Genomic DNA, 13333 nt, shown 5'->3' with positions numbered 1-13333 from the left:
GCACGGAGGGAGGGCACGGAGCTGCACGGAGCGAGCGAGGGCACGGGGCGAGGGCGCGGAGCTGCACGGAGCGAGCGAGGGCACGGAGCGAGGGCGCGGAGCTGCACGGAGCGAGCGAGGGCGCGGAGCGAGGGCACGGAGCGAGGGCACGGAGCTGCACGGAGCGAGCGAGGGCACGGAGCGAGGGCGCGGAGCGAGGGCACGGAGCCACTGCGGGGCACACACAGAGAGAGCGCTCCGCAAGCGGCGCGGGTTCGCTGCGGTTAATAACAATAATAGGGTAATAACAATGATAATCCAGCTTGTCGGATTAAGGTTGTTTTGGTTTTGACTCAAACGTGTTTTCAAAAGTTTTATTCTATTTGTAGTTTCGTTTGAAGGGTGAGGTAATGCAGATGTTATAATTCACGGTATTACAATCAGAAGCTATTTATTTCTTAATTATACTGTAATATACATATTATACTATATTATATTGTAAATATAATATAATATAATATAATATAATATAATATAATATAATATAATATAATATAATATAATATAATATAATATAATTTATAAGTATTACATATATTATACGTAATATATATGTGTGTATTATTATATGTATATATAATGTACTTATATTATATATTATATTATAATTATATTATTATATCTAGTAATATAATATAATATAATATAATATAATATAATATAATGTAATGTAACATAACATAACATAACATAATATAATATAACGTATAATATATCATATATGTGCATTATTATATGTATATATAATGTACATATTATGTCATATTCTGTTCTATTCCATCCTATTTATTACTATATATAAGAATAGAACAGAACACAACAGATTGGAATAGAATAGAATAGAATAGAATAGAATAGAATAGAATAGAATAGAATATATGTGTATTATTATACGTGTATATAATGTACATATTATATTATGCTATGTTATATTATACATATATTGTAGTGTATATTTCTTAATTACACTCTGTAATACACTATAAGCGTTTCATGACTTATCAGTTTTGACCACACCATACTGTAAATGTTTTAAAGCTTATCATTCAAAATTACTTTTTGTCGGTCTTAATACAATGTATCTTTTGTAGTTCTATTTTTCTAAAGTATTTAATTTTTTTTTCGCAAGGCTGTTCTTTAAAACTTCTTTCTATTTCTCTCTTAACAGTATCTCTCCTATTCCATAACATTTCTAAATTAATATTTCTTACCTTAAAATTTATATACAAATACATACTATATAAAAACCTTTGATCAGGTTTTTACTAAAAATTTAAATTTTTTATTAAAAATTTTTATTAAAAATTAAAAATTTTCTACAAATCTATTTCTTACATGCTAAAAGGACAATATTTCCAGTGCTGGTGTGCTCCTGGCCAACAGCCAAAGCACACTCTGTGTGTACAGCCAGTGTTACCTTTATCCTGTTACTGCTGAGGTACATGAATATTCATGTGTCTCATGCATTATTCAAACATTCTTTCTGACTTTCTGATGCTTTGGGAACTCCTTTGTTTGACTTCTTCACACTCCGGGTCATCTGCATGACATCCTGGGTGTCAGGTCAATGTGTTTTCTTTCTTCTCGTGTCTCCATCCTGCTGTTTCACATCCTCTGATAAGGATTTAGTATTAAATTAAATTAAATTTAACATGGTATTCTCTAATTGCTCTGGTTTGTGTCACAGTTATCACCTGGACAGGTTGATCAGTGGATGGCCTTACACAGATTTAGTTACACAAAAGCCTTTTCATATATAGTACAATATTTTCATCACACCATTATTTCCATAAGTGATACATAGATATTATACTTCTGTTCTATTATATTCATAGATATTATATTTCACAACTATTTCTGTGAGCAATACTTGTGCATACTTTAATTGATTATATTATATTAACAAGCAGCTAAAAAGAGTTATAATTGATACTTTTAACCATTAGTAGTAGTAGTAGTAGTAGTATTTTGTTTTTTTTTTTTTTTTTTTTTTTTTTTTTTTTTTTTTTTTTTTTTTTTTTACTTATAATCACTAACAACATGCAAAATCTAATACATAAATGCACAAGCCAATATTACCTGGTCATTTTTCAGTGACACAATGCCACTGAAGGGACATGGGGCTGGCAGTGCTCCTGGCCCCACTCTTTGGGGGAATTTGGGGTGCAGCCCCCCCAGCCTCATGGGCTGACAGATGAAGATCAGATCAAAATTTTTATTATTAAAAATAAAAAAAAACACATGCAATGTCCCCAGTGTGTTGTGGGTTGTTTTGTCTCCACCAGGAATTTACAGCTACAAAGGGAGAGAGGAGAAGGTGCCAATATAAAACAGGGATGTTCACTTTACAGAAAAAAAACATTTCACTAAGGATGAAAAGCAATGCTAATAATCCAGACCAAAGCCACCTTTAATGAATATTCACACATATTAATTACCTGACAATGACAGCCAACCATTTAGTCCATTTGTATCACGGTTCATTTTTTGCCCTCACAATGACTGGAGAGAGAAAATTAGAGAAAAAAACAAATTTACTTCATTCACCCTCTGAGTTGTGCTTCAGAACTATCTAGTGTGTTTTTCTGCCAATAATCTGATCACCAATACTTCAATTCTTTGCTCCTCAAAATCATTAAGCAGATTTAAATTACAAAAGCTTATTATTTTGTGGGCTGCCCCATCCTGGCAGTGCCCAAGGCCAGGCTGGACAGGGCTTGGAGCACTCTGGGCTGGTGGAAGGTGTTCCTGCCATGGCAGGGCTGCAATGGGATGGGATTTAAGGTCCCCTCCAACCCAAACCATTCCGTGATTCTGTGACAGGAGATGGCTTTTCTTGAACTTACAGCCAGGTCAGTTTTCTTGCCCACATGGACCAAGGTGACATTTTGTCCCTCCCAGCCCTCATTCCCAGCTGGCAGTGCTGGCATTGTTCACTTTATTGGTGACTTTATTCTCTGCAGAGCTCAGCTCTTGCTCATCCCTCCTTGCTCTCCTGTCCATTGCCCTCTCTGTCCTGTCCTGCTCTGATGCCCCCAGCGAGGCTCTGTGGGATTCTCCAGCCCACAGCAGCTGTTGGTCTGCCTTGGGAATTGTTAAAAATAGCTTAGAAACTGTCGTAAAATAGTTGATAGATGGTTAAGCATGTACTGTTCATTTGGTTATTATATTGTAAACGGGGTTAAAAGGGGAGTTATGAGAAATCAGGTACTCAAGGTACCATAACACAGCTCAATAAAGTTCAGTATACCCCAGTCTGGACAGAACTGTAATGGGCAATCAAGCGCCTTAAATGAAGGATCTAAAAAGAAACCAATCCAAAGGGACAAAAAATGGGATAAAAGGGGGCTTTTGACCCACTGAATTGTGCTGGGACACCGGGGACATCGAGGACATCATCGGTACCATCACTGCTGAGCAGCGCCAGCGCTGCTCCATCCTTGAGGGAACGCTCCTGCTCAGCCCGGGCCCCCTTGCTTTATGCCTTTCTTTTTTCATAATAAATACTGAAATCGCTTTAGTACCGGGAGCCTGCTCTCATTTGTATCAGGAAAGTCCCACTAACTGCCCACAGCAGGAGATGGGAAGAACTTCAGGGTCCCTTCCAAGCCAAACCATTCCATGACTGCTGGAGCTCCATGAGGTCTCCCCGCACCTCCTCTGCCCACACTCCGCGGCCGCCCTTGAAGCCACGCTCTGAGCCTGGCACAGCCCGCGCCCATCGCAGCCGCTGCTCGTGACACTCGCGGCCCCTCACGACAGCGGCCGCCTGTCGCGACAGCCGCAGTCCTCCGTGGCGGCAGGGGGCGCTGCGCGGCGCTGAGGGCCGGCGCCGCCGCCATGGCCCTTCCCGGCATTCCCTATGAGCGGCGGCTGCTCATCATGGCGGACCCCAGGGACAAGGCGCTGCAGGATTACCGCAAGAAGCTGCTGGAGCACAAGGAGATCGACGGCCGCCTCAAGGAGTGTGAGCGCGGGCACGGCGGGCCGTGAGGGGATGGCGGGGGGGCGTCTGTGAGCGGCCCGAGGAGCTCCGAGAGGGAGCGCGGCGGCCGCGGCGCTGCCCGCGCTTCGTCATGGGCCTGGCCGGGCCCGGGGGCGGACGGGGCTGGGCGCTGCCGGTGCCCCCGCTGGGTCCCGGTACCCCTTGGGAGGGCTCCGGAGGGTCACGGAATCACGGAGTCATCTCGGTTTGGAAAGATCTCCGGGATCAGCGACAACAGCCTGTGGCTGTCACCACCTTGTTAATGGAGCAGAGCACTGAGTGCCACGTCCAGTCCTTCCTTGGGCACCTGCAGGGATGGAGACAACACCGTGTTGCTTGGCAGCCTTTCCCCAGTGACTGACCAGCCTTTCCGTGAAGAAATTTTCCCTAATATCTGTTATATTGCACTGAATAGACACGGACTCTTACAAATATCCAATTTAAACTTACCCTGGTGCAGCTTGTGGTTGTTTCCCCTTGTCCTGTCCCTGTTCCCTGGAGCAGAGCCCGACACCCCCGGCTGTCCCCTCCTTGTGCAGAGCCACAAGGGCCCCCTGAGCCTCCTTTGCTCCAGGCTGAGCCCCTGCCCGGCTCCCTCAGGGATTCTGCAGCCCCTGCCCAGCTCCCTCAGGGATTCTGCAGCCCCTGCCCGGCTCCCTCAGGGATTCTGCAGCCCCTGCCCAGCTCCCTCAGCCTCTCCTGGTGCTCCAGACCCTTCCCCATCTCTATTCCCTTCTCCACATTATCTCAATGGTCCTTACTGGTTTCCCAGTCTCATTTTACCTGCAGCTTTGCTGTTGGAAAAGGGTCTGGTGCTGTGCTCTTGTGGGGTTGAAGGTGACCAAAATCCTGTGTTTCTTTCCTCTTCTAGTAAGGGAACAGCTGAAAGAACTCACCAAGCAGTATGAGAAGTCAGAAAATGATCTCAAGGCCTTGCAGAGTGTTGGGCAGGTATGTGAGGGAAACGAGCCGGTGCTGCCTGTTGAAATAACCCTTAGATCCATTTTTATTTAGCATCAGAAAAGTGGGAACAGTGCAGGTAAAACAAGCAGGAATTGATGGCTCAGGGATGGTTACAGGGTGTCTGAGTCCTGCAGTGTTAATTTCCCTTGAGGCTGATGCTGTATTTCCTCTTTTACAGATTGTTGGTGAGGTTCTTAAACAGCTGACAGAGGAGAAGTGTGAGTACATTGAATTCTTACATTCTCTGAGATTGTGAAAATCATGGAGCCATGGGATGGTTTGGACCTAAAGACCATTCATTGCAACCTCCCACTATCCCAGGCTGCTCCAAGTCCTGTCCAACCTGGCATGGAACACTTCAGGGATGGAGCAGCCACAAAATAATAATCTTTTAAAGTTTAAATCTTGTTAAAGTTACAGAGAAATAAAGAATTGAAGTGTTGGTGATCAGATTATTGGCAAAAAGCATTCTGGTTAATTGAGAATCACAGCTCAGAGGGTAAATTGAGTAAATTTGGGGTTTTTCTCCAATTTTCTTTCTCCAGTCATTGTGAAGGCTACAAATGGACCAAGATATGTGGTTGGCTGTCGCCGTCAGGTAATTGATCTCTGTGAATATTCATTTAAAATTTGCTTTTCTGTGGAATATTAACATTGCCTTTCATCCACTGGGTCCTTAGTGGAGTGGGTTTTTTTCTTCTTTAATGTGCACACCACTATTTCATCCTGCTGCCCTCTCCCTTTGTAGTGGTAGTGTAACTTCCTGGTGGAGACAAAACAACCCACAGCATTCCCAGGAACTTGCATGTGTTTTGTGATTTTTACTGAGTCAAAACTCTGTCTTTTTGCCTCATTTTGGACTCTCTGAAAATTAATTATTATGAAAACTGATTGTGTAATTTCACAGTTGCTGTGCTGTGACTGTTGCTGTCGTGCTGCTGAGTTTTAGATGTAATGTTATTTTACCATATATATCTTAATCATGAAATACTTTGGGTTGGAAGAGACCGAAGTTGATCCCATCCCATGGCAGGGACACCTTCCACCATCCCAGGCTGCTCCAAGCCCTGCCCAGCCTGGCCTTGGGCACTGCCAGGGATCACAGCTGCTCTGGGCACCTGTGCCAGGGCCTCCCACCCTCACATGAGGAATTCCTTCCCAAAATCCCATCTAAACCTACTCTCTGTCTGCCTAAAGCCATTATCTTTATCCATATTTTTATTTTTTTTCCTTCTTTCTGGAGAGAAACTGATGTTCATTGCAGAATTTTGGGACATAAGTAAAATGAATTCCACTCTGGGGCATGTGAGGTAATCTTGATGTTCTGTGTTGAAACAGAGCTGAATCTTAAGGGATTGGTTGTCCTTGGATGAACCAGCACTTTGGAGTTTATTCTTCACTAAAAACACTCTTTTATCTTAAAAGATCCTTGATTTGCTACCACAGGCTCAAAAAAAAAAAACCCCAAACAACCAAACAAAAAACCCTTAATTGTTTTCAAAATGTCAAAATATCAAAGACAAACAATTTCTCCTGGACTGGAAGGACAAGTTTTTGATCAAAGCCCTCCTGGCTGAGCTGCTGATGCTCAGGAGGGAGGAGAGCAACTGTTGGAGTGGGAGCAAAATCACTTCCCTATCTCAAGTGCATTAGTGAGAAGGTCAAGTGGTTTCTCTTTGTTTTCTTCTCACTGCAAAATAACTTCAGTCTCTTGGGCAGAGTTGAATCTGAGAGAATTCCAAGCTGTGATGAAGTTCTTTGGATAAGGAAGCTGGAAAGAGGCCTTAGTTGTGACTCCAGTTAGGGAGGGGGGCAGCTTGATCCTAAATCCTTCCAGAGGGTCAAGGACCCTCATGGCAAGGGACTTTATAAATTATACATATTTCCCAGCAGGGACAATGGGAAACTTCCAGCAGTCCTGGAAAAGAGTTGTCAAAATCCTCTTTTAATTCCAGCAAGATTGAGTAGGAATGTGTTTAAAAATCCCATAAAAATGAAGTAAGCAGGACAAAAACTGCTGAGGCAGGAGAGGAGGCATCCAAGGTGAAAGATAATAATTGAACAGCTGACTTCAAAGAGGAGAAGTAGTGTCACAGGAAAATGTTCAACTTTTTGTGAGGGTTTTTTAGTTGTTCTGAACCAGCTGTTCCTGTGTGGAGCAGAGGGCAGGGTTAGATCCCACAGATTGACAGCAGTAAAATTAAAAATTAATGATGGACTAGGAAACAGTCTTTGTTTTAAAAGAGGTGCAGGTGAGTTAATGGCTGCTTGGTGTGTCACTCTGCAGCCTTGTTTGTTCCTGTGTGTGGTGGAGCAAGGAGTGCAAACTCCAGTGAGGATTTTGGCTAAAATCAGGGATTGTGTTGGAGTGGGGTTCTAACAGAATTCCTTTTTTTGGGACTAGCTTGACAAGAGTAAGCTGAAGCCAGGGACAAGAGTTGCTCTGGACATGACCACTCTGACTATTATGAGGTAGGATTCTGCTCTTCTTGTCAAACATTACACAAAGGCTTGAATAATCACTTCTGCAATGTTTTGTACATATTTTCTGCAAAGCAATGCTTAAGTAAGAACAGTTATTTGAGGGGAGACTTGTGTGTCTGTTTTATATGATTTAAAAAGAAATTGGTTGTTCTTTAGAAAAATAATTACAGTATTTTCAGCCATGTTTTAAGCTGTGTTTTAAACCTTTAAAAGGTTTGCTGGGTTTGGGTTTTTTCCTGTTTTTTCAGCATGTGAGGTGGGAAGAGAAGAAATAATATCCATATTGCTGTACAATTCATGGGAATAACTTCATGAATTTAAAAATGTGTCTACACCATACAAATTTCTCTTCTGAACTCTTGTTTTCCAGATACCTGCCCAGGGAGGTGGATCCACTGGTGTACAACATGTCTCACGAGGACCCAGGAGATGTTTCCTACTCGGAGATCGGAGGCCTTTCGGAGCAAATCCGAGAGTTACGGGAGGTACCAGTGCCCCAAACCCCCATCAGATCCTGCCCATGCTCTCAGTGAAGCTCTGCAGGGCAAAACCACCTCAAGGCTCCTCTCAGATCAGTGCTTTTCATCTTTCATTGCAAGTGCTTGGATTAAAGTGAAGGTGATCCTTTAGAGAAGAGGGTTTAAAGGATCCAGGAGCATTTAGGCTTGAAGTTCAAGTGGCAGGGTCAGCAAAGCAGAGTGAAATTTTGCTCAAAAAACTGTCAGGATTGCTCTGGGAAATGGAATTAGGACAGCAGGGATGTGATTTGAGCAAAGAGCATTGAGAGGAAGCAGCAATTGCAGAGCCAAGGCAAGGGAGTGGGTTGATCCATAGGAATCTCTCATTTTTTTATTAAACTGTTTCTCACACAAAAATGCTGCCAGTAAATAATGCAGATAGGTAAAAAGCAGGCAGGCATGTGCATCATTACCTGTTTTGTACCTCAGAGGCTCAGGTTGCTGTGTGTCCCTTCACAGGTCATTGAACTGCCACTGACAAACCCAGAGTTGTTCCAGCGGGTGGGAATCATCCCTCCCAAAGGCTGCCTGCTCTACGGCCCCCCTGGTGAGTCCCTGCAAAGGGCAGCAGGTGTTTGCTTGTTGTTTTCAGCCTGTGGCAAGAGCCCTCTTTGCTTCTCCTTCTTTCCCTTTTTAGTTTTTCCTTTTCTTTTTTCTTTTTCATTTTTCTACTTTCTTTCTTTTTCCTTTCTCTATTTTCTTTTTTCCTTTCCTTTTTTTCCTTTCTCCTCTCTCTCTTCTTTCTCTCTTCTCTCTCTCTCTCCTCTCTCTCTCTTCTCTTTCATTTCACCTTTGGTCTTTCCCTTTTTTCTTTCCCTTCTTTCCCTTTTTTCCTTTTTTTTTCCATTTTCCTTTCCATTTTTCCTTTTTGTTTTCCTTTCTCCTTTTTTCTCCCTCTTCCTTTCCCTTTCCCTTTTTTCCCTTTCCCCCCCTTTCCCCTTTTTCCCCTTTCCCTTTTTCTTCCCTTTCCCTTTTTCCCCCCCTTTCCCTTTTTTCCCCCTTTCCCCTCTTCCCCCCTTTCCCTTTTTCCCCCTTTCCCTTTTTTCCCCCTTTCCCTTTTTTCCCCTTCCCCTTTTTTCCCTTTCCCCTTTTTTCCCTTTCCCCTTTTTTCCCTTTCCCTTTTTCTTCCCTTTCCCTTTTTCTTCCCTTTCCCTTTCTTCCCCTTTCCCTTTTTCCCCATTCCCTTTTTCCCCCTTTCCCTTTTTTCACCCCTTTCCCTTTTTCTTCCTTTTTTTCCCCTTTCCCTTTCTTTCCCCTTTCCCTTTTTCTCCCCATTCCCTTTTTCCCCTTTCCCTTTTTCCCCTCCTTCCTAAGTCACTGGCAGCCATTGTTGAGTCAGTAATTAAACAGCTTCAATCTCTCATCTATCCAGGCACAGGAAAAACCCTTTTGGCCAGAGCAGTTGCCAGCCAGCTGGATTGCAACTTCCTCAAGGTGTGTAATGGCTCTGCCCCCACCCCCTTGGGCTCTGTGTGCTCTTCATCCTCCTCATCCTCCTGTGTCCTTCCCAAGGTGGTGTCCAGTTCCATAGTGGACAAATACATCGGCGAGAGCGCTCGGCTGATCCGAGAGATGTTCAATTATGCCAGAGATCACCAGCCCTGCATCATTTTCATGGATGAGATCGATGCTATTGGTAAAGCTCCTGGCCTGGGGGGTGGCTGGGCTCTCCTTTTAAGGCTGGAGTCAGCTGTAAAGCCAATTCCCCCCGTTTAAAGGGCAAAAATCAAGTAGCAGAACTGATGGGTTTGGTGTGCTGCAGGTGGGCGCCGCTTTTCCGAGGGCACATCAGCTGATCGAGAAATTCAGAGGACTCTGATGGAGGTGAGTGTCAGTTCCTGGCTGTGGCTGCACAGCCACATTAAGTAACAGTACAGGTGGGAATTGTTCCCTGGGATCTGGCTTTGCAGAGCCTTTTCTGGGTTAGTAAACTAGGAGTGAGCTAAGTGCTGCTTTTGCAAAAGGCAGCTGCACTTCCTGGTAACTCAGCCATGAGTTCAATGTGGAGACCAACTGAATCTTTTTAAATTGCTGAAATTATTTGGGATATTTTCTTTTGCTTACTGCTGCTCCCTGCATCTTTGAAGGTTTGCAGGACCCCCCTTTCTGTCTCTTTTAGTCTGTAACATTTTTGAACTGTTGCAGTTGGATTTTCAAAGCTAGGAGGAGCGCTTGTATTTCTTTGTTTCTGTATTGATTGCTTTGATAAACTGGGTTGTGTGAAGAGAATATTAAAACCACTGGTGACAATTAGAAATTCTGAAGCTAATGGGAACCTTGCTTAGCCTGTGTTTGCAAACAGTCTGCCTGGTTCAAAAGAATGTGTCTGCCTTCCATAGAGAATTAAATCACTGTGATCAAAGAGCAAGTGCTTTGAGTGTTCACAATGAAATGCCTTCCTGTGTGTGGATTAGTATTCCAGAGGCTGTTCTTCAAGTCTAATTGGAATGTCCTGGCCTTGGTGCACTACAATCCAAATGTGTCAGGCAGCCATTGGCTCCTTCAGTCCTTGCAGTATTTTCTTTGCCTCATTGTTTTAGTCAAGTGTTTCACGTTTTGAGCTCAGCTTTGCTCAATGTCCTTTTCTGTAGGCAAAGCATTTTCAATGTCTCTTCAGCTCTTCATTGCTTGGGATGGAATATTCAGAGAACTCAAGGCCTTGTAGGATTCTTTTTTTACTTCCGAGCTTTTCATTTGGTGAAGAATACTTAGGCAGGAAAACAAATCAGACTGGGAAGATTTGGGGCTGTTTAAAACCAGAATTCTGTTCCCTGTTAGTTGTTGAATCAGATGGATGGATTTGACACTCTGCACAGAGTTAAAATGATCATGGCTACCAACAGACCTGACACCCTGGACCCTGCCCTGCTGCGGCCCGGAAGGCTGGACAGGAAAATCCGTGAGTTTGTGTTCCCAGTGGCTGCAGGGAGCAGGGAACCCCTGGGAATTGGGGGGTTCTGCTTTGATTGAAGCTCTCATTCTTTCTAGATATCGACCTACCAAATGAACAAGCCAGATTAGATATTTTGAAGATTCATGCAGGTCCTATCACTAAACATGGTGAGATAGGTGAGTAGAAGTTCCCTGGGTGTCATTGCTGCTGCTGTTGGTAGGGATGGGAAGAGGGGAGTTGTTACAGTGATTCTGATTGTATTCCCACTTTTACACTACCTACACAACTTCCCCTCTTGGAATTCTGCTTGGTTTATTTTTTAAATGCATCCTGATTAAACTGTTGTTAAGTCTTTGAAAAGGAAAAACTGATTGTAAACCCTTGAGCCCAGCTGGAAACTGGAGAAGCAACAAAGTTCTCATCAGGGAGTTTCCTGTTTCTAATGGAATGGCTTAGTGCAAGTAAAGAGTGTTTTCATTCACCCTCAATGAAAGAAATATTGCTAATGTAGGAGTCTGAAAGCAACAATCTTTAAAAGTCAGGGAGAAACCTTGGAGTTTGGAGGTAGCATAAGCAAAACTTGTCTGGTAGTGGTGTGGAGCATTCTCTCAGGAGTGTAAGGGGAGAATAATGGGATAAAATGGGGAGGGTTTATTTAAGGTCTGTGTCACTCTGAGCTGCCCAGGGTGCTGCTTTCACAGTGATTCCTCCAGCTCTCCTGGAGGAGCTGGAGCTGGGGCAGGGCTCTGCCTTTAGAGCAGGGCTGGCTGCCCAGAGTGCAGCTCTGCTGGAGGAGCTGGGGCTCTGCCTTTATGGCAGCTCTGGCTGCCCAGAGTGCAGCTCTCTGGAGGAGCTGGGGCTGGGGCTGGGCTCTGCCTTTAGAGCAGCTCTGGGTGCCCAGAGTGCAGCTCTCCTGGAGGAGCTGGGGCTGGGCTCTGCCTTTGAAGCAGCTCTGGCTGCCTGGGAGTGCAGCTCTCTGGAGGAGCTGGGGCTGGGGCTGGGGCTGGGGCTGGGCTCTGCCTTTAGAGCAGCTCTGGCTGCCTGGGAGTGCAGCTCTCTGGAGGAGCTGGGGCTGGGCTCTGCCTTTAGAGCAGCTCTGGCTGCCCAGAGTGCTGCTCTCCTGGAGGAGCTGGGGCTGGGCTCTGCCTTTAGAGCAGCTCTGGCTGTCTGGGGGTGCAGCTCTCCTGGAGGAGCTGGAGCTGGGCTCTGCCTTTAGAGCAGGGCTGGCTGTCTGGGAGTGCTGCTCTCCTGGAGGAGCTGGAGCTGGGCTCTGCCTTTAGAGCAGGGCTGGCTGTCTGGGAGTGCAGCTCTCCTGGAGGAGCAGGGCTCTGCCTTTAGAGCAGCTCTGGCTGCCTGGGAGTGCAGCTCTCCTGGAGGGGCTGGGGCTGGGCTCTGCCTTTATGGCAGCTCTGGCTGCCCAGAGTGCAGCTCTCCTGGAGGAGCTGGAGCTGGGGCTGGGCTCTGCCTTTATGGCAGCTCTGGCTGCCTGGGAGTACAGCTCTCCTGGAGGAGCTGGGGCTGGGCTCTGCCTTTAGAGCAGCTCTGGCTGCCCAGAGTGCAGCTCTCCTGGAGGGGCTGGGGCTGGGGCTGGGGCTGGGCTCTGCCTTTAGAGCAGCTCTGGCTGTCTGGGAGTGCAGCTCTCCTGGAGGAGCTGGGGCTGGGCTCTGCCTTTAGAGCAGCTCTGGCTGCCTGGGAGTGCAGCAGGGCCACCCCCATCCCCTGTGTGCTGACAGCAGCGATTCTGCAGCCCCTGGAGCTGATCCCAGGCACCATCTGGCTGCATCAACAGCTGCAGCTCAGGGCCAGCAGCAGGGAGCTGGGGGAGGGCCAGGCCTGGCCACTGCTTTTCTTAGCAGCACTGCTGCCTTAAAGCTGCATGTGGCTGCAGGCTAAGAGAGAAGGAGCTCCGGAGCAAATCATGAGCCTGAGGTAAAGTTCTTGGAGGGAAACTTCTTAAAAAGCATGGAGTGACAGCACGAGGGGAAATGGCTTCCCATGCCAGAGGGCAGGGAGAGATGGGGTAGTGGGATGAAACTCTTCCCTGTGAGGACAGGGAGGCCCTGGCTCAGTTTTCCCAGAGAAGCTGTGGCTGCCCCTGCATCCCTGGAAGTGTTCCAGACCAGGCTGGATGAGGCTTGGAGAAAGTGAAACATGCCCCTGGCCATGGCAGGGGGTGAAAGGAGATGGTCTTGAAGGTCTCTTCCAGCCCAAACCATTGTGGGATTCTGGAATGTTCTCCTTCATCCTGTTCTTGTGTCTTTGGCACTGCAGTGGGATCATTCCTTCTGCTGTTCAGCAAGCTGAGGTGTCAGGTCCTTGCTGAATTCCTGCATATAATGTGGAAAGACTGTGATGTTCAGCTTTGATACTGCACAAGGAAGGCCTGAACTTAGCAGCAGGGTGAGGTGGAAATTGGATTAAAATCCAAAGAGAAGGATTTGCTCAGGTTCC

The 13333-nt window shown here is 45.8% G+C and overlaps 1 protein-coding gene across 1 annotated transcript in view; it reads left to right on the top strand.

Moving 5' to 3' along the window:
• The first annotated feature begins 3845 nt into the window (after positions 1 to 3845).
• The window catches only part of PSMC6 (proteasome 26S subunit, ATPase 6), an 11404-nt gene continuing 1916 nt past the window's right edge, over positions 3846 to 13333 (top strand). The window contains exons 1-12 of the mRNA XM_074544068.1: positions 3846 to 4006; positions 4896 to 4975; positions 5166 to 5205; positions 5533 to 5585; positions 7392 to 7459; positions 7842 to 7956; positions 8449 to 8536; positions 9362 to 9423; positions 9502 to 9625; positions 9752 to 9813; positions 10768 to 10888; positions 10978 to 11058. Of these exons, the coding sequence (XP_074400169.1) occupies positions 3880 to 4006; positions 4896 to 4975; positions 5166 to 5205; positions 5533 to 5585; positions 7392 to 7459; positions 7842 to 7956; positions 8449 to 8536; positions 9362 to 9423; positions 9502 to 9625; positions 9752 to 9813; positions 10768 to 10888; positions 10978 to 11058 (1021 nt within the window). The 5' untranslated portion in view covers positions 3846 to 3879. The remainder of the gene's footprint in view (positions 4007 to 4895; positions 4976 to 5165; positions 5206 to 5532; positions 5586 to 7391; positions 7460 to 7841; positions 7957 to 8448; positions 8537 to 9361; positions 9424 to 9501; positions 9626 to 9751; positions 9814 to 10767; positions 10889 to 10977; positions 11059 to 13333) is intronic.

The sequence above is a fragment of the Zonotrichia albicollis genome, chromosome 6 (assembly GCF_047830755.1).
Source record: "Zonotrichia albicollis isolate bZonAlb1 chromosome 6, bZonAlb1.hap1, whole genome shotgun sequence".
Classification (NCBI taxonomy): domain Eukaryota; kingdom Metazoa; phylum Chordata; class Aves; order Passeriformes; family Passerellidae; genus Zonotrichia; species Zonotrichia albicollis.
The sequence above is the reverse complement of the archived record's forward strand: the minus strand, read 5'-3'. Positions and strand labels throughout refer to the sequence as shown.